Source organism: Cibotium barometz, chromosome 61 (assembly GCF_041138505.1).
Source record: "Cibotium barometz isolate CiBa-2024 chromosome 61, ASM4113850v1, whole genome shotgun sequence".
Lineage (NCBI taxonomy): Eukaryota > Viridiplantae > Streptophyta > Polypodiopsida > Cyatheales > Cibotiaceae > Cibotium > Cibotium barometz.
Window position 1 is genome coordinate 3,674,132 of NC_141106.1, and position 20,869 is coordinate 3,695,000.

General features: G+C 40.0%; 1 protein-coding gene across 3 annotated transcripts in view; it reads left to right on the forward strand.

Moving 5' to 3' along the window:
* MED31 (SOH1 family protein) overlaps nucleotides 1–7,003 on the forward strand; it is an 83,039-nt gene extending 76,036 nt beyond the window's left edge. For 2 of the 3 annotated variants that reach the window (XM_086794866.1, XM_086794867.1), the window contains exons 4-6: nucleotides 6,046–6,142; nucleotides 6,376–6,454; nucleotides 6,537–7,003. In XM_086794866.1, the coding sequence (XP_086650992.1) occupies nucleotides 6,046–6,142; nucleotides 6,376–6,454; nucleotides 6,537–6,761 (401 nt within the window). In that variant the 3' untranslated portion in view covers nucleotides 6,762–7,003. The remainder of the gene's footprint in view (nucleotides 1–6,045; nucleotides 6,143–6,375; nucleotides 6,455–6,536) is intronic. The other variant, XM_086794868.1, reaches the window with a different exon arrangement.
* The last annotated feature ends 13,866 nt before the right edge of the window (nucleotides 7,004–20,869 follow it).

Below are 20,869 nucleotides of genomic sequence, written 5' to 3' on the forward strand. Positions count from 1 at the left end.
ACACTTGCTAATGAGGTGGGGCCCAAAGTAATAATTTGATTAAAGGTTTTATCACCTCTAAATAAAAGCTTTGCATGGAACTCATTTGGGAAAAAAAACCCACGTGTGGGTTGGTGGTGGATCTTTCCTTCTACACGGTTGCTACCCGCCTTCTCCTCCACGCCTGTTGTAGCTGCCCCTTCACGCCTCCTCCACGCCTGGTTACACTTGCCTGTGTGCTGCCCCTGCAGTACCCGCCTATTTGCTGCCTTGTGTACCTGTTGTACCACTTGTAGTACCCGCCTATTTATTGCCTTGTGTACCTGTTGTACCACCTGCAGTACTTGCTCATTTATTGCCTTGCGTACTTGCTGTACTTGCTGGCTGCCCATGTGTACCTGCTGGCTGCCCACGTGTACCTGACTAGTACCTATTGTACCTGCAACTGTTGGCTGCCCACGTGTATCTGCTGGCTATCCATATGTACCTACTGTACCTGCCCTGTGTACTGGCTGGTTGCTTTGTTTACAGTAGCTGAAGCTTCCATTTTGGAGTACAATACAAGGGAAATGGTCTTCATTATCGAGATTTGAATTAAAATCCATGCCAGGTATTTATTTCAATATTTTATTTCAAATTCAGATAATAATTCAAGTTAAATGCTGTTATTTCAAGCTTTGTGTAGGTAAGTTCTTCTCCAGTTGCATACACTCTAGAAGATCAATAGGAAGAGGTTTCTCCCATGACTGCCTTGATCGCGCCCTCATTTATAGAGGAGCCAGTGAAGGTTAAGAGGGTATGAGGAAAAAAACCAAGTACAAAGCTTAATTGGGAGCACCGAGAAACGTTCCCTCCGCGGTGTACACTGTTGCTTGCGTTAGTACGGGCGTGCCTGCTTGTGCACGGTCCTGGAAGACCAGTGAAAGGCAAGTGTACACCCAATGAAGGTGGGAACAAGCCTGTGATTTGAGGCTACTCCGACCAACACTTCCTTCATCGGTTTTTGAACCAGATCTGTTTGGTTGTTTGCACTCCCTAATGGAGGAATTTGGCCTTTTCAAGCCCATGACACTTGCACAAATATAAATACTCCAAGAAATACAATAAGTATTGAGGGAGGGGGGGGCTTTCCAGCCCCAGTGCTGGTGTCATTTGTATTTTTTCGGTGTTTCTAGTGTTTGTGTTGCTGATGTTGTTTCCATTGATTAATAATAATTAGATTAAGTGTTCTAAATATGTGTATATTGTCTTCCGATCTGTAGGCCTCCTGTAGGGAGTGGTCACATATTGAACATCTCATCCATAGAAATAGAAAAGCCAAGTTGTGACTCATTCTAAGAAGATTGTAAAGAAAGTCTCTTTCAGAAAAATAACTTTCCTGAAAGACATCTCAACATAAACATGAGAAACACTCTTCACTTGCGTCACCAAGGGAGTTCAACATGTACAAAATTCCAAATATTGGCAAAAGAAAAGCATTAAAACATAAATTCTTAGACAAGAATTATGCCATAAATACTTATTAAATGCTGTGCCTTCTTCAATGTCTTGTCCATGTGCTAGCCTTCAACTAGATGTTAGCCAACTGGCTGCTAGAGACCCTAGTTGGTTGCCGACTCGATCTCCATGTCCTCTATGTTGGTTATGTTGCTAATGGTGATGTTGAAGATGATGCCGTTGATGATGAGGCTGCTGATGGTGATGATGATGATGGTGATGAGGCATAATACTGATGGTAATTATGCTACTGCGAAGCTCTAATTGATGTCCTAATTGCTATCCTAATCAAAGATTATGATGTTCCTACTAAGTACGAAGGGCTTTGTGTGAATATATGCTCTTATGTGTGTGTGTGTGTGTGGAGTGCGTATGTGAGAGCATATCTTGATACAAAGTTCTACACCCACTATTGGACACTGATGACATTAGTGGTGATGTCGTAGTATCTAGTCTATACTATGCATAATGGAGTTGATAGTTATATAGTCTTGTGGGTTGACTACCTTGAGTATATAACATGCACGTTCCTAAAAGGTGAATTTGGGCATGTTCCTGGATATATCTAGGTATATAATTCAGCCGTATTAGCGGACATGCAGATTTCACATTGTGAAGTTTTCGTCCGAGTTGCGGCCAGTTGATATTGTGCTAATTCTTTCTATCTTTAGCGGTGCTTTCGTCCTATCAATTACTTATTTGCTGTACTAATTCTTTCTATTTGCTACTTACCTTAGTGCCATAGTTGTTTCTCGTATCGGTACGAATGGGTTCGTACGGTACGGTACGACACCGTACGATATCGTACGGTGCGAGTTTCCCCCCCCCTCCCCCCCCCCCCCCCCAAAAAATGATTTTTCCTGGAAAATTTTTTTCCAAATGCTTAAAAAAAATATAGAAACCCTGCTTTACGAAGATCCCAAATGCTCGCAATACTTCACAACTTTTGTGTCCACTCAGTATTCCATATGGGGTTGTTGAGAGACCTAAAAAATCTGGCGAGGTAGACTGGTAGTGTACACTTGATTGGTAGGATGAGAGAATCTTGCTACATTACTTGGGGATCCCTGGTATAGGTAGGCTAGACAATTAGATTCTCAAGTTATGTACGAGGGAGAAGATTTGGACATGGCCATTTTGATCTTGAGAGGAGTCCCTAAACTTATCACCCTAGATGCACTCCTCGTATTTGTGCAAGGACGGTCCTTTAGTCATAAACGCTACACTGGGAGACCTTTGGTATTGCATTACCCATCCAGGTTCTTTTTTGGAGACAATCGGGAGAGACACATATCCATGTTCTGGTTCCTCAAGCACTGTAGACTCCTTCCCTCCCAACCTTCCCTCACATTCAAGCTTGAAGCTCCATAGGTTGTAAGTGTAAAAAATAAAAACTGTATTTTATCGTACGGTATTCGAAAATTTCATATCCTACCAAAAATTCCCGTACGGTATCGTATCGTACGGTATCGTATTTTCATACCGTGACAACCATGCTTAGTGCTAGGCTTCATTATGGCCGAGTCTGTCCTGCATCGCCGGTGGTTTGATAGAAACTCAGTACAAAGGGCTTTGTGTGAATATCTGCTCTTATGTGTGTGTGTGTGTGAGAGAGAGAGAGAGAGAGAGAGAGAGAGAGAGAGAGAGAGCATATCTTGATACAGAGTTCTACACCCACTATTGGGCACTGATGACGTTAGTGGGGATGTTGTAGTATCTAGTCCATACTATGCATAATGGAGTTGATAGTTATATAGTCTTGTGGGTTGACTACCTTGAGTATATAACATGCACGTTCTTAAAAGGTGAATTTGGGCATGTTCTTGGATTCATCTAGGTATATATTATTCCATGACACGGGCGTGCACGTGACGATGAATGTCAATGACAGGGGTATGGTGCATGCACACTTTGTAGTACTTTGGCGTCTAGCGAGCTACCAATTTGACCTCACAGTATGAGTTAATTAAGAAAGGTGAAGCATGCTCCACTTCTTTTAAGCGTTTTTGGCGGATTTGCTTCTCACACCTTCGGTGTATTGGTATTCCTTGTGCGGGGGTTATGGCCTTGGGTTTGGGCAAGGGCATGTGTTTTATGTGAAGCATAGTCATAGGAAACGCCATTCCTTGTGGTTTGGACCGGCGTTTCCCTTTCATGTGGAACGTCGGAACGGTGGTTGATGTGGCATGCATTTGAGAACGGTTAGCGCCGTTTCGGGAACGGCGTTCCCGTTTCTGCAATGGCCGTTCCATGTGATGGCCTGGCATGCAACGATCGCCATGCTGTGATTTAAGTACCAAAGATACCTAATATAGTTACCTAAGGTACTAAAGTACCTTGAGACGGGTACTTGTCCTGTTGATAAGGGCTGAATGAAAAAAAAACGTACTGCCACTTTGTGCGCTGGCCACCCTTCCTTGGGATTGAACAGAGACTCGACCTCCATCAAACTTCAAAGTTTACAAGCCATCCTTGATTCCTTTTCACAGGCGGTACACAACAGTGAGCAATGTGCTCCTCATCATCATCACTTTCATCTTCTTCTCCTTCAATTCATCAATAATTCAATGACACCTAGAGCTTCAGGCAGCAAGTGGTCCAAGAAGCAAGGTACTTGGTCATGGTGGGAAGAGGTGGACTATGATGACACATGCAAGTGGTGGTGCCAGGAAATGGAAGGAATGGAATTGCAGGTATTGCAAGCAACCAAAGACAAGAGGTGCCAATCGTGTGGGAGCTCATTTGATGCATGAACCTGGCCATGATGTGCCTTTTTGCCAGTCAGTTCCAACAGAGGAGTTATAGGATAGGTTCGACGAACATGTGTTTCGGGCTTCACCTGCAAGGTTTGTGGCTGTAAATCCCTCTTTTTTTGCTTCTAGTGCATCTAGTGGTACTTACGCAGCACATGCTAGGAGTACCGCCTCTACTCTGGGTAATCCTCTTGGGCCTTTTGTTGTTCCCACAGCACCATCACAAGCTGGCCAAAGAACTATTCCTAGTTCATGGGATCCTCGGAAGCAAGAAGCTGTGGATGTTGTAGTGGCCAGGTTTTTCTTTCATGATCACATTGCATTGAATGTGGCAAGATCACCATATTTCCAAGAGATGGTCTGTCCAATTGTTGGATTTGGACCCACATATACTCCTCCATCATCAAGAGACTTTGAGGATCACTTTGCTGAAAAAGGAGAACAAGGCCATTGATGCAGCTCTAGAGAATATTCATGTCGGGTGGAAGAGGAATGGGGTGTCTCTTATCAGTGATGGCTGGAGTGACTCTTGCTCTCGCACCATCCATGGTATTTGGGCTTATTCACGAGGTGGTTTGCATTTCTCATCCTCACATGACAGGGAAGAGCTGTGATGTGCTTGTGGAGGAGTGGGCAAATGCTATTGACACCATTGGTCCAGAGGATGTGATTCAGGTCATAGGAGATGGAGAAGCATCAAATAGAGTGATAGGGGCAAAGTTGGAGTTGAGGTTACCCCATATCACATTCACTCCTTGTCTCGCACATGGGCTGAATAATTTACCGGTGGACATTGGCGATTTGCCATGGGTGGCACCTGTACTTGAAAAAGGGGGGGAGATTGTGAGTTTTATCACTCGTTGCCACTATATTCTCTCAGAGTTCAGAAAGAGGTCTCTCTAAAAGGATATCTTAAAATACTCTGAAACTTGCTTTGCGTACAATCTTATTATGTTGGAGAGGCTTCAAAAGGTGGAAAATGTTTTGAAACAGCTTGTGGTGAGTGATCAATGGATTAATTGGCCCACCTCTCGTTCAGTACAGGCAGAGCATGCTATAGTAATGTGATTCATGATGCATTTTGGGCTGATGTGGTCCATCGTAATGTTGTTGTGAAGCCCATTGCTAAGGATTGCAAACTTGCATTGGCAAGGTTTATGAGGGCATGGACAAGATGATAGAGCACATTAGAGAGGTGGAGCCTAATGAGGGAAGGCAAGAAGAGTTGAGAGAACTTTCCCAAACTTGATGGGATAACTATCATTCACCCTTGCATGAAGCTGGTTGCGGACTTGATGAGGCACCCTCGTAGTGACTAGACTGACGGGCAAGCTTCTTTCCTTGACTAGACAATCATCATAGCGGACCACACAGCCCTGATTGTGTGTGGGGCGGTGCTGGGCAATGCTATAATTGGAATGAGGTTGAGAAATTCACCATAAACACGTCACATAATAGCAAAATATTGATTATTATTGCAAGGACAAGAAAAAGCTTTGAAAATTGTGATCCACAGATTAAATTTCCACCAAGTGGTTTCATGAGCTTGCAAATTTTTCAATGTTGCCTCTTTTCTGCCCACATAAATATTCTTTTAAAAAAAGTAAAAAATATATAGTAGGAATACCTTGATAATAATATTGCTGTTGGAAATTTATTATATGGCTGCATACTTGTCTACTTCCAAGGAGGTTTCAGGGTATACTTATGCTAATTAGTGGTCTTTGATGAGTTGTCTGCCCTGCATTGGAAAATTAAGCAGTTTTATTGAAATTTAATGCTTGGAAAAAGAAGGTGACCTGCTGCAAATGTGCAGATTTGGCTCAGAACCGCTATTTTGAGGATGATTCATTCGTTGGCTACTTGAAATACTTGCAGTATTGGCAACGCCCAGAGTACACCAAGTTTATAGTGTAATTCCCATTACCTTTGTATAGGTTTGGTGCGTGTGCATGTGTGTATACATGTCTCTCTGGAGATTCTTCTGCATGCATGCACGCTCTCTGTTGTTGTGCGTGTGTTTCCACATGCATGTGTGTGTATATGCATTCATGCATGTATGGGTGTATGTGGAACAGTTTTCCTATTTCTTGGGACCAAACGTGGAACAGTTTATGACTCCTTCATTTTGTGCCTGTATGTGAAGGTACCCTCATGCTTTGTTCTTTCTAGAGCTTCTTCAAAATCCTCATTTCCGCAGTGCAATGGCACATCCAGCGAACAAGGTGAGAGCCCGTGCGATAAGACCATGTGCGCACATTTTGTACATCTGTTATGAAAGTCATCTAAGACAACCATGTATCGCAGGAGTTGGCGCACCGGCAGCAGTTCTACTACTGGAAGCACCACCGAAGCAACCGATTGAAGAACATACTGCCTCGGCCACTTCCCGTTGAGCAGGCTCCTCCCCCGCAACCACCCCAACTAACAGCACAACCACCGGCATCTGTGACGGCTGCTCCTGTTAAGACTGAGAATAATGCCAGAGCAACTGGTGGTGAGAGACGGAAGAGAAAGTTTCCAACCTCATGATGAGGAGATGCCACCTCAGGTAGTGCTAAGATAAAGCTAGAAATGACTGCGTCCTAATATATCATCAACAATTGAGAATTCAGTCTAATGCAGTTTCATGTATTAGGGCTTTTTTATGCTGCTATTGGCAGAGTGAGAGATGTGCTACCATTTCTGGTCAGCCAAACAGAGCTCTTATGCCTCGTCCTGGTTTTGAACCCATAGATATTTATTTATAGAAGCATTCCACCCATTTTCCTAGACATTCAGTTGCTTAACCACTCCACTGAGAGCTTTTTCACATGCACACGTCTCATGGGAATTGCTTGAATGATGTGAAGATACGGAGGTAATGTATGTCAGCTAAACCCTAAACCCTAACCAACAACTACAACTCTCATTCAAAGTATGTTCGTAATAGTCGTGAATGTTATCAATGTAGACAGTTACAAGAATTAAAAACATAGCTTCCATACATAGTGAACTAATGGCTTGCATTACCTCCTAAGCATAATGAGAATGCTCTTTGAATTACCTGCTAAGCTTAATAAGAATGCTCTTTGCATAAACTCTCTCCTTTTTGTTGCACTAAGAATACCATTGAAACATTGTACTACCACCAAGCAAGTGGTTTCAAAGTGCTGATAGGGTGGAGACCTAAAACCATGTCTTTGATGCCACCCCCAAAGTTTAAGTAGGACTAGAGAGCAATGGCTTCCACCCTGACTTACATGCCGACACCACCTTCGAAGTAGTCAGAAGAATCCGTGGATGTATCATCAAGTACATGAGCGGTGGCCCTACCCCCTTCAATTCAAATCAAAGAAGAGCCACTTATGGTACCAAAACCCCAAGAGGGTTGTACACAAACTCCCTTGTTGGCATTGCCAAGCCATCTCAAGGCTCAAGTTCCCATAACACCCCCTTGCACCATGCTGCAATACCAACTTGCCATCTAGAAGGCCAAAGTTCAATCAAGCGTACCAATAAAGCTAACAGTGGTGGTATCAAAGCTTTCCTTGTACTCGTTGAGTCCTCAAGGTAAGCCAGAAGTCTTATACTCCATTTATACATATGTAACGTAATGCCCCCTATCCATTGTGTAGATACATATACTTAAATTTTTTTTAAAAAAAAGCAAAAAACCAGAACAATTGCGCGTGCACACCCTCTCCATGCAAACACACATACGTGCATGTGCACACCTCCCCTCTATCCACACACACATACACACACTTGCACACACATTTACAAACAACACCTAACCCCCCCTTTGAGAGAGAGAGAGAGAGAGAGAGAGAGAGAGAGAGAGAGAATCAATCGCTAATGCAAGAAGAAGAAGAGGGAGTAGAGCAAAGAAGTAGTCCAGAAAAAGAGGAGGAGAAGTATGAAGAAAAGCCAGTGAAAAATATGATGCAAAAACAGCTCGGAGAAGTGGGGGAAGCAAGACCAAGTAAAGAAAAAGAAGGGGCAAGAACCAAAATCATATAAAAAGGAAGGGGAGGTAAAAGGAAGAAGAAGGAGAACTAGATGACAAAAGCTAGCCAAACAGCACAAAATACAGGGCAACTTGAGAAGCAAGAAATATAGGGGACAGAGAAATAGGGCAATCGGATAAGCAAGAAATACAAGAGGGCAAACATAGAAGAAGAAAGAAGGCAACCAGAGGAAAAAAAAACAAGAGAAAGTACAAGAGAGGATGACACAAAGGAATGAAGCAAAAAAGCCACAAAACAAGAACCACAAGCACACTGATAGAAAGAAAAGAGAGGAAACATGAGGGAAGCAAGAACCCAAGAACAATACAGTGCAACCCTACTGATAAGAAAAAAACAACCTCCCACACCAAATCCCCTTCTAGAGCAAGCACGCCTCGAAGGCAATGCCGAGGCCTTTAACCTTCCTTACAATAAACAAGTTTGTGAGGTCGCTTTCTCAATCCTCTATTTATTTCTTATCTGGCTCCGTACTAAGTGGGTAAAGCAGGTATATCTGGGCTTTCTTGTACACACACGAAAAGTCCAAATGCATCTAACCATCGGAGAGTCCAAAAACCCACATCACAAACCACACACACAACCATGGATTCCAATCTACCCAAATTATGCATTCTGAGCATGCATAGTACACAAGTCTTATTCCAAGATCACAAGTGGCCCGCACCACTCTTTTCCCATCTCATTGCATTCCGATCTTTCTTATGATGTAGCCCCCCTCTTATTCATTGGGTCTTGTTTGTATGCTACATCTAGCCCTCTTCCCCGTATTTCACTTCATATAAACTGACTATGCACATACTGAGATTAAGAACCTAATCCTTGCACAAGCAACATCAAGTGTAGGAACCATGGATGATGGCACCACTTAAACCTCATCCCCATTCTATAGGGAACCCAAAAAGCGGTTCTTGATTTGCACAAGCAACATCAAGGGCATGAACCATCAACACCACTTAAACTTCATCCCCACTCTATAGGGAACCCAAAAAGTGGCTCTTGATTTGCACAAGCAACATCAAGGGCATGAACCATCAACAACACTTAAACCTAATCCCCACTCTATAGGGAATCCAAAAAGCGGCCTCTTAATCTTCTTGATCCATTTGTCAAGACAAGAATCACAATTAAGGATGATTGATTCTCCCTAGACCCAAAAATGCTCAGCAAGGTTTAAGGAACCCTCATTCATACACATGTCAAGACCACCTTGGAAATCACTCTTGGGTTGCCTATCCATCGGTGAGATGTCAAGATGTCTTTCGACTAACCCGAGTAGCGTAAAGCAGCCCTCCACCTTTACAAGGTTAGCCTTAATGCCTTTCGAACCCTCATTCATACACATGCCAAGACCACCGTTGGAAATCACTCGGGTTTCCTATCTATTGGTGAAATGTCTAGCCATCTTTCAACTAACCAAAAGTAGTCCCCTGCCTCTACAAGGTTAGTCTCAATGTTTTTCGAAGCCAACCATCACGGGACCCAGATTTTCCTCTCACCCTACACTTCATTGAGTCCTACCACAACATTGATAATTTAGGGGAGGTAGAGATGCAGGATGGGTCACAACGTAAGATCAGATGTCACTCTCAATAAGGATCTAGTTAGAATAGCCCTACACCTCTCAACTGTCTCAACTAAATTCCACAGGCAAGAAAGGAGCCATAATTGAAGCTTGACATCTGGATCACCAAATCAGGCCTCACCTCCGCTAAGTTTGAAGATATCATAGTACCATAATTGGTGCCCTTGGCTAGAGTGCTCACTTTTTGCACACTCATCAAAAGCTAGGGATAGATACAATTGGGCGTCTCTCACCGTTCTAGCCAAGTTGTTTGCAAGGAGCCATGGTCGAAGCTCGTCATCTAGATCACCAAGAAGGTCATCAAAGAAGGCCTCAACACCAGTGACGCCAAGTTTGAAGATATCATAGTACCAAAATTGGTGCACCCCTCGCTAGAGTGCTCACTTTTCTCACTCACAAAACCACTCGTGATAATCAAACCTCACCACCCTCTTCTTCTACGACCAATCCATTTCTTTCTTGCACCCTTATGTACTCCATGCAATCTCACCTGATTTTTTCAACCACCTGGCCATGTGGTGCCACTTATTCTTCAATTTCGTAGTTTTTTATACTGAGGAAGACCACTTCCTTGAACTCATGACACCCCCTGACTGCCTCAATTACCCCATCAATGAAGATCTTCTTCAGTCTACCATGGTAGTCATGGCAGAGTGTGAAGACCCTCATTGAAGTTAACTATCGCCAGCTTTGTCACATGCCTAATAACCATTACAACCTATAGAAAATCCTTTGACTATATCAAATAGTCTATACAATAAACAAATGATGCAGTTCTTGAGCAAGAAAGTGTGCAAAAACTGTTAAATCTTTTCAGATTTGTGGAAAATCAATGTCTTATCATAGATCAGTGTTAATCTTTCAAGATTAATGCTAAACACAATTCTACAACTAAGTTTGACCAAGCTATACTAGTTTTGATACAAAAGTGTACAAGTTTTATAATTTCAAGTGCAAAAATTCAAAAAGTTGGTGGTTACATTGCAAGTATGGTCCTGCTGGGAATTGAAGCCAGTCCACTCGTGTGAGTCAGTGTGCCCCATACACCACAGGGTTCTACTTACTTGCATACAAGGTTTCTTGAGTGTGAAGATCTCCAAGAAATAGTGCAGAGTTTGGATGAGAAGGCAAACATTTTGCAGCTTGGATTTTGAGATCATTAAGTCTTGAGTTTCGAGTTCCCTTCAAGGATTTACAACAAGCTAGGCAGCCAAGGGGTCTTCTAACCTAGATGGCCAAGGGACCAACAAAGGATCTTGACAACAACAAGTTCACACATAGTCTCTTCATTGAGCTTTTGCAGCTCTCACACAGCAATTGCAGGGCACCATGGGAATGAAAAAAAAGGGGCAAAGCATCATAGCCTTGTGGGGCTCAGTAAGCAAGTAAAAGACATCAATCAACAGACTAAAGGATCTAGTCCCAACAGACTGTTATTGCCATGGATGTTGTCCATACTCTTAAGCACCAAGATTGGTGTGGCTATGGTGGTTAAGCCTCAGCATTACATTCACTCAACTCTGCTGTGACTTCTACATGCAAACCAGGTAGAACTTTGAAGGCCATCATCAAGCTTTAGCACAGCCAGGCCATCATAAGCTCTCATCACCAATAAGAGATCGCTATTCATGTCCCATTAGCTGGAGGCAAGGAGCTCATCAAGTGGGGAGCCAAGTCATCATACATTTCTTCATTTCATTAGACTGTCGTTGGACAACAAGGCAGCTTAGACATTTCTTCATTTCATCAGGGCCATCACTGTTCTCACAACAACTACACAAAAATGCAACATTTGTCATCAACATCACCCATGGTGGACACTATAATACAATGCAAAGGAGCGCAAGATCACAACACATCATTGCATTCATTCAATCGTGACCTTGTAGTAGCACGAGTGGGAAGATCTCAGCCACCATGACTTCTACAGTTTCGTTCTAGGTGGTGGTTTAATCAAGCAACGCAGTGAGGTGAGTTGAGGACTGCAAAGGTGCAAGCTGATCAAACATCAAACCCAGGTGAGTTGCGAGTAGTGCCAACAAAGTGCATGCGTGCAGCATCATAGCAGCCTTATAGCTTTGCTATCAGTTATTCGCTACCGTATTAAAGCAAACTTCCATCACCACACATGCACTTGTAGCTTTGCTAGCACAGTTATTCGCTGTCGTATTAAAGCAAACTGTAAGATTCCTCCCCAGCCTCTCAAAATGTCCAGCATCTTCCCTTGTAATCAATCCCTCTTCAGAAATATAAAAGACTTGTTTCTAACTATTTTAACCTAGAGAGAGAAAATATTCTAGAGAGAGAATATTCAGATTTTTAATATTTTTGGATAGAAAATTATCTCATCTTATTAAAATAAGTTCCCTTGAAACAGAAATTCAAAAAGAACTTTCCACTGTACAATTGGAATTAATTGGAAATGGGTATAAAGGACCTTAGTCTAAGGGTCTAGATTTTCAGAAATTTTTGGATTATGGTCCAATTAAGGTTCCTATGGGCCAATAGCATCAATCCATGTGTAGGGAGAAGATAAATCCAATTTGTAAAAGAAGATACCCAAAAATGAGTAAATGCTCACATAAGATGAAGAGTTGAAAATGTACAAGGTTTATTAAGAAAAAACTATGAGCAATATTAAAAATATGAGATATTTTGGGTATAATGATTCCATTTTGACACATATGTAAGCCTAAGGGGAGTTCTTTAAAGGAGGTGCATATTTCACATAAGATGAAGAGTTGAAAATGTACAAGGTTTATTAGTAAAAAACTATGAGCAATATTAAAAATATGAGATATTTTGGGTATAATGATTCCATTTTGACACATGTGTAAGGAAGGGGAGTTCTTTAAAGGAGGTGCATATTTCACATAAGAAGAAGAGTTGAAAATGTACAAGGTTTGAGCAATATTAAAAATATGAGATATTTTGAGTATAATGATTCCATTTTGACACATATGTAAGGAAGGGGAGTTCTTTAAAGGAGGTGCATATTTCACATGCTTGAATGAGTTTTAAACTCATAAAAATTGAGATATTTCATCTCTCCTCTCTCCTAATTCAAGTCTAGTTACAAAAAGTTAGCTCAACTGACCTAAAAATGATCAAAAATTGACGAAACCGAGTTGGAAAATTCTAGAATCAGTTTGTTTGGTTAGGAACTCACTTTTTCCTATAAATAGAGGCCTTCCCCTTTGTTGAAACCCAACAATGTTTAATGCATTGTTACTCTACTTCACCTAAGCCAAGAACTGTAAATTCATTAATAATTCACTAGTTTTTGACACTTCCTTCTTTCTTCAATCCCCATTGGTGGCTCCATCAACATACTAAACCAATTGATTGGTTGGGGGCCTCTACCGTGAACAAAGAATCAAGCAATTTGTAAGGTAATTAGTGAATATTGATCTTTTCTATAATTTCTTAATGTTTCTCTCTTCTCAACCCCTCTCAAGCTTGAGAAGCTTAATTGGTATGGTTTTTAAATGCTATTGAAGTTAATTAATGAATAGTAGTGAAGAGTTACATAATTTGATGAATGCTATTGAAGTTAATTGATTAATGATAGTAAAGAATTACATAAATTTCTATTTATGTTTAAATTCTAATGGTTTTTATGTCATTTCTCTCTCTCACTCAAGAAATGGTCATACTCATGACCCATTCTCAATCCAAATGAAGCTTTTCATAAAGCTTTTCCTTAATCCAAGATTAATCTATGCTTGAGACCAAATTAATGGTTTTTTTTCTATGCTTTTAGTTTATGTATTTGATGATTATTTTTGATTCAATCAATTATGGATTAATGATCCAATTAGGAATCATTCTAATCATTCCCTTAAAGATAAGCTTTATCTTTTAAAATAATTGAGATTTATAAGTCATAGCAACGGAGCTATGGCAAAATTTTGTAAAAATTTACACATAAAATAATTTCATTCAAAGCATGAAAAGAGGACTTCCTACCATATTCTAGGAATTATCATCCTAGATTAAATAAAAGAATTTCATTGTAATCATGGAGAAATTAAATTTTTATATTGTGCATAAAGGATAAATTTTTATATCAAAAGTGTTACTTTTATCATTTTTATTTTCATGTATAGAAGTATGCATAAAGGATAAATTTTTATATCAAAAGTGTTACTTTTATCAATTTTTATTTTCATGCATAGAAGTATGCATAAAGGATAAATTTTTATATCAAAAGTGTTATTTTTATCAATTTTTATTTTCATGCATAGAAGTATGCATAAAGGATAAATTTTTATATCAAAAGTGTTACTTTTATCAAATTTTATTTTCATGCATAGAAGTATGCATAAAGGATAAATTTTTATATCAAAAGTGTTATTTTTATCATTTTTATTTTCATGCATAGAAGTATGCATAAAGGATAAATTTTTATATCAAAAGTGTTACTTTTATCAATTTTTATTTTCATGCATAGAAGTATGCATAAAGGATAAGTTTTTATATCAAAAGTGTTATTTTTATCATTTTTATTTTCATGCATAGAAGTATGCATAAAGGATAAATTTTTATATCAAAAGTGTTACTTTTATCATTTTTATTTTCATGCATAGAAGTATGCATAAAGGATAAACTTTTATATCAAAAGTGTTACTTTTATCATTTTTATTTCATGCATAGAAGTATGCATAATGGATAAATTTTTATATTAAAAGTGTTACTTTTATCATATTTGAATTTCATAAAGGTATGCATAAAAGTTGATTATTTTATTATAAAAGTGTGACTTTTATTATAATTGAATTTCATGCATAAAGGTATGCATAAAAGCTGATTATTTTATTATAAAAGTGTGACTTTTATCATAATTGAATTTCATGCATAAAGGTATGCATAAAAGTTGATTATTTTATTATAAAAGTGTGTCTTTTATTATATTGAATTTCATGCATAGAGGTATGCATAAAAGTTGATTATTTTATTATAAGAGTGTGACTTTTATCATAATTGAATTTCATGCATAGAGGTATGCATAAAAGTTGATTATTTTATTGTAAGAGTGTTACTTTTATCATATTGGATTTCATGCATAGAGGTATGCATAAAAGATATTCTTTTTATACTAAAAGTGTGATTTTCATCATAAATGGATTTTATGCATAACTTAGATGCATAAGAGAAATTCTTTTATTCTAAAAGTGCAATTCCTACCAAATTGAATTTATGCATAAGAAGATGCATAAAAGTTTGATTTTTAATTCAAAGTGTCATTCTCATCTAAATTGAATTTATGCATAGGAAGATGCATAAAAGAATAAGATTTCAATTCAAAAGCGTTATGCTCATCCAAATAGAATTTATGCATAGGAAGATGCATAAAAGATGGATTTTTAATTCAAAAATGTCAATTCTCATCCAAATTGAATTTATGCATCGGAAGATGCATAAAAGATTGAATTTAATTCAAAAGTGTCATTTTCATTTAAAATGAAATTATGCATAGGAAGATGCATAAAAGATTGATTTTTAATTCGAAAGTGTTAGTCTCCTTAAATGGAATTTATGCATAAATAAAAATATAGAGAAATCTTATATCAAATATAAGATTTCTCTTGTATTCTATAAAAAGATATGAAATGTGATAAGACGTGATAAGAGGTGTATGAGATGTGATAATATGTGATAAGATGCGTATGGGAAGTGATAAGATGTGATAAGAGGTGTATGAGATGTGATAAGATGTGTATGCGATGTGATAGGATATGATAAGATGTATATGGAATGTGTAGGGCGAGAATGGATGTAATATGGATGTATGGATGTAGATACGGATATGTATGTATGAATGTGAATGTGGATGTGGATGTGGATGTGTATGTATGAATGTGAATGTGGATGTGGATGTGGATGTGGATGTATGGATATGAATGTAGATGTGGATGTGGATGTATGGATGTAGATACAGATGTGGATGTATGTATGTGGAAGTGGATGTATGAATGAGAATGTGAAAATGGATGTATGCATGGATGTGTATGTAGAATAATGAATGTGAATGTGTATGAAAAATAATGTGTCGTCGATATGAGTGAATGGATGATGATGAATACATATGAATGGGATGTGGAATAAGTAATGTGGACTAAGGAGGATAAAATGGAAAAGACGAGAGTTCGATATAGAAACTGTATTTTGTGAACTGTTTGTAAATGAATGTTTTATGTCAAGAATGCTGGGGAAGCATTTTGACCGTCTTGTGGATTAAGGTCAAGGAGACCTAACTGATAAAGTTGCAACTGCTGACGGAGAGTCAATGGAGGACGTCTCGCGTAGCAAGGTCGGCCGAGGTCTTGACCAGCCTCGGTGATTTAAATGGTGAGCTTCTGGTACGGTGGATTAGGGACCAAGGAAGCGGCCTATGAGTGAAGCGCTAGGTCACCTGCGAAGGATCCTAGAGGGTACTGACCATATGGTGCTCGGGCTCTGGGTCGCCGAAGATACCCACACGTGCGTCGTGGAAGATATTGGAACAAGGAGTAAGAGTTGTTTTCTAAAACCGGGCATGGATCTGGTTGATTGACCTTGCTGGTCCTGAACGGATGAGTCCATGGCTCTTTTATATGGATCTGTGGGTTGATCTTGCTGATCTTCCCATGGAGATTCCATTCTATTATATAAATATATTGCCGGTTACTATGAGCTAGGAACTATGGAAAAGGCCCCTGAGTGAACAGGTGGTGAGCGTTCTGGTTGCCAATGATGCCATAAGTATACCGATGAATGAATGACTGGAAATAAGGATTCAACCAGAGACTTTGAGGAGTGTCATCAGTGACATAATGGTTTCATTAAAGGATTGTTTTAAAGTTAGCTGATGCTAAGAAAAAGGTAATTTCATATTGGGTGTGTAAGTGGTGTGACTAGTTTTATGTTTGCATGAACTTCCGGCTAGGGGGCCTTGGAACTCTTTTCCTTGGTACCCGGGACAAAACCTAACCAAATTCTTAATTGGATCCCATCACTACAGTGGTTGGGCGGTTGGCTAACCCATGGGACTGGATGAGGTTAGGCTGGACTGATGGATCCGTAAATCGAGACTCAATTTCTGTTATTACGATAGATAAAGTAAATCTCGGATAGTAATTGTTCTATGGATAGGAATCAACGGCTGTGCCTCTTGATGGGGAAAAAAGCGTTGATCCCAATGATCCAAGTGCAAGTTTCTTCCTTGATCCGACCGAGTATCTTTATAGGTGCAGTCGGATCAGCGTGATCAGTAATGATCTTGACTACGTTAGAGTAAAAAGTTATCCTGGTGGAATCGCCCGTGCTTTCCGGGAAAGGGAAGTTTTTTCAGGTTCGGTTTTGGAAAAACCGACGGATTAGTCTCTTGTCCGGATATCCATGGACGAGGCCCCGAGTGTGGGTCCCTGCCCCGTGTATGAAGTGCTACTTCCGCTGCTAGTACCCCGAATCCGTTGCATGGTGGGGACAGGGATCTCACACAAACTCCCATCCACAAGCATAAGCAGGGGTAAAGCAATAACATTTTCCATAGCGAAATGCACTATGGGCTGTAGCGCACTATTTTTGGCAGGCAATACGGTATGCAACATTTTGTTGTTATGCAATGTACTGTTTGCTGCAACGTACTGTTGATCTCAACAATAAGGTATGCAACGTTATGTGGTATGCAGCACACATTACATAGCAGCTACCAACTCAAATCAGTGCAAGCACTATTTCAACAGCACTCAAGCTTAGCCAATGACAACAGCTTCATCGCTTGCTTGCAAGGCTCAACCAACGCAACAAATTATTATTTTTATATAAAGAGAGTAAAAGATAGCTTCATTCGCCAATGGCTTAGCACATTGTTAAATTAGAGCAGCTTCATAGAGCTCTCAACAATCTAGCTGAGTGTGAAGGAAAGAGGAGGAGGAAGAGAGAAAACTGGCCGCCACGAGAAGGATACGTTTGTTTTATTTCCCTTGTAGCAAAAAGACCCGAACTTAGGGTTTCTGTGTACACACACTTCCTAAGGTTTTGGCCACTCCACACTTTCCATCATTTGTTTAGTCCATTTACACTTTGGCCATTTTCATATTGGGCACTTTATTTGGGATTCATATTTTCATATTGGGCACTTTATTTACACTTTGGCCATTTTCATATTGGGCACTTTATTTACACTTTGGCCATTTTCATATTGGGCACTTTATTCACACTTTGGCCATTTTCATATTGGGCACTTTATTTGGCATTCATTCTCCATTTTTCATTATCCACCTACACCTCCTTAGACTACACGCTCTTCCACATACTTTTGCTTGCTATTTGTGTTTGAGGGAATGATTTGTGTGTAAACATGCATTTGAGGCCAAGTGTATTTCACTAGTGGAGAGCGTTCACACGCTTTGTATTTTTTATAAGCTTGTTCACATGCTTTTAGCACATTGTGAGCCTTGTTCACACATGAGTCCATTTGTGTGAGTGTTCGCTTGCTTTGACCTTTCATTGGATATTGTTCACATGCTTAGGGCTTTTATGGGGCATGTTCATGTGCATTAGCACAATGTGGGCTTTATTTGCACGTTTTGGTGCATAGTGTTATTTTCATGCACATTGGGACTTAGTTTGGGTGCATTCACACGATGTGAGCTCATTGTGCATCGTGGCCTTGTTCACACGATTTGAGCATTGGGTAGTGTTCGCATGTAGCCATGGTTTATTATTATAACCTCTGCTACTCACCATGTAGCCATGGTTTATTATTATTACCCCCCCTGCTACTCGCCATGGTCCTTGCTTTCTTCGATGGCGACATCATATTGTGACTCTTGATGATTATGGACGTATGTGTGATGCTAGATTCTTAGTTGGGATTCTTCATACATAGTACCATGGGTTACCTAACATGGTCAGATTATACATCACTTTTGCTAACTTTATGTATACATTTGGGACATCTAGACTTCAACCATCAAATCCTTCATCATCTATTTCACGTGTGAGGAGATAGTTCATTCAGGCCATAGATGGAGGATGGAGTTGCGGAGTTTATTGTCTATTGTTATTCATCATCTATGGGATGAGAGAGATTGGCACATTGTTATTCATTGAGATATTTATTGGAGACCGATGGTCAGTTTTTCTCGGTTGGGATGACTCCTATGGTCGCTTATTCGAGTGTTGTACATTCTTGAGTAGTCATGATTATGTTCCTGAGGATGTATACTACATCGACATCAGCACATATGATGATGATGATGTATCACACCCACATATCTATGATGATGTATCATGCACACATACACATGATGATATTGATGTATCACACACACACATGATGATAGTGATACACGTGCACATGCTGCTACTAACACGTATGTACATGATGATGATGTAGTGAGAGTGATGTGTGTGAGTTAGATCATGTGGGCATGATCTTGATGGGAGGGATGGCACCCAGCGAGCATTCCAAGCATTGTGATCGATAATATGCCTATGTTTACCTACCTTCCAGAGCGGATCATAGTGATGCATTAGACTATCACGGCGGGGATCAGCTCTTGATGACTAGTGATGCATCCATTACAATGTGTGAGATTCAAGATGATGATACTTCACATGTTGATGAGCATATGATAGTGCATGAGGAGTATAGACCTGAGTTTTTAGTACTAGACGATACTTCACATGTTGATGAGCATACGATAGTGCATGAGGAGCATAGACCTATGTTTCTAGTACTAGATGAGTCAGGCTACTCTTTTAGATCTTCTATTCATGGAGATATCTATGATTCTATCTCTACTTCTAGCTCTCATAGCATACTTGGCAGCATTCATTTGGGTTTAGTGCACATACTTGGGTAATCAAGCATTGCACATGAGTATAGCGATGATTTATTTGAGGTGAGACTTCGTAGGAGAGCAAGGCTTGGGGATGCCATAGATGATGATTTAGGAGATGATACCATTTATCCTTCATGTGATGTACCTCTTCATTTTTTAGTGATGACTATGATGATGTTGATGATTATGTTGATATCTTGGATGATCATACACATAGAGGGTCTTGCACAACATGAGGATATAGTTCATGGGTTGGATCACATTCATGCACATATAGTTGGATGACACTCATGCACATATAGATGGAGTGGATCATGCCTTCGACTTTTCGAGTAGAGCTACAAAGGTTGGAGTTGGCATGGGTTTCCATTCGAGATGAGTTCATTTGGCTCCCATGGGTGTCTACATGATCCTATGATCTTTGGAGTTGGGATATTCATCTTTGGGTGCATTCTATGCCACTTGAGATGTATGGTGGATCATTATGTGGCATGACACTCAGATGCACCTGCACGATACACCTTTGTCTTGGCCTACACAGTGATTCTTTTGTGCCAAGACCATTTTTCATTCCGACCAAGTGTGATGGTTACATTTGGTGGACTCCATGGATGTTAGATTTACATTATGGTCATGAGGATAGAATTACAAGTTTTCCTTATGACCCAAGAGCTCCTATATCGACATCAAAGGACCGTGATGTGCACCATAGCTATCCATTTGACCTAGGAGGGTTGACCAACCACGTCATCGACATTGTCTCTTCACATTTTACATTCGATCCAGGTGATTCAAGGGTCATTGATTTGGTGTCTTGTGTTTCTCTTTTATCCAGGCGGATGCGCTTGTATGGATTACTTCATCTTCAGGGGCAACATTCGTATCTTTTCCATTTGACCCTAGAGGATACCCGACTAGCCTCATCATCGATAGGAGTTCTTTATCTTTTCCATTTGATCCCGGGGGTCATGAGATTCTTGTATTGGTATTGGTGCTCTGCGATGGTGACACTTGGTCATGTATTTGGTTCATTGTATATAGCCTTTGTATTTGTTTTGTGCATGACTACCCTTCGATTTTGAGGATAAAATCATGTTAGGAGGGGATGGTTTGTAACAAAGTGTTCTTAGGATGCACATGCACATGGGATGGGCCTAGGCACGTGGGCTTAGGGTTATTTACATGTGGGAGTAGGGCACATGGGCCTTGGGACTA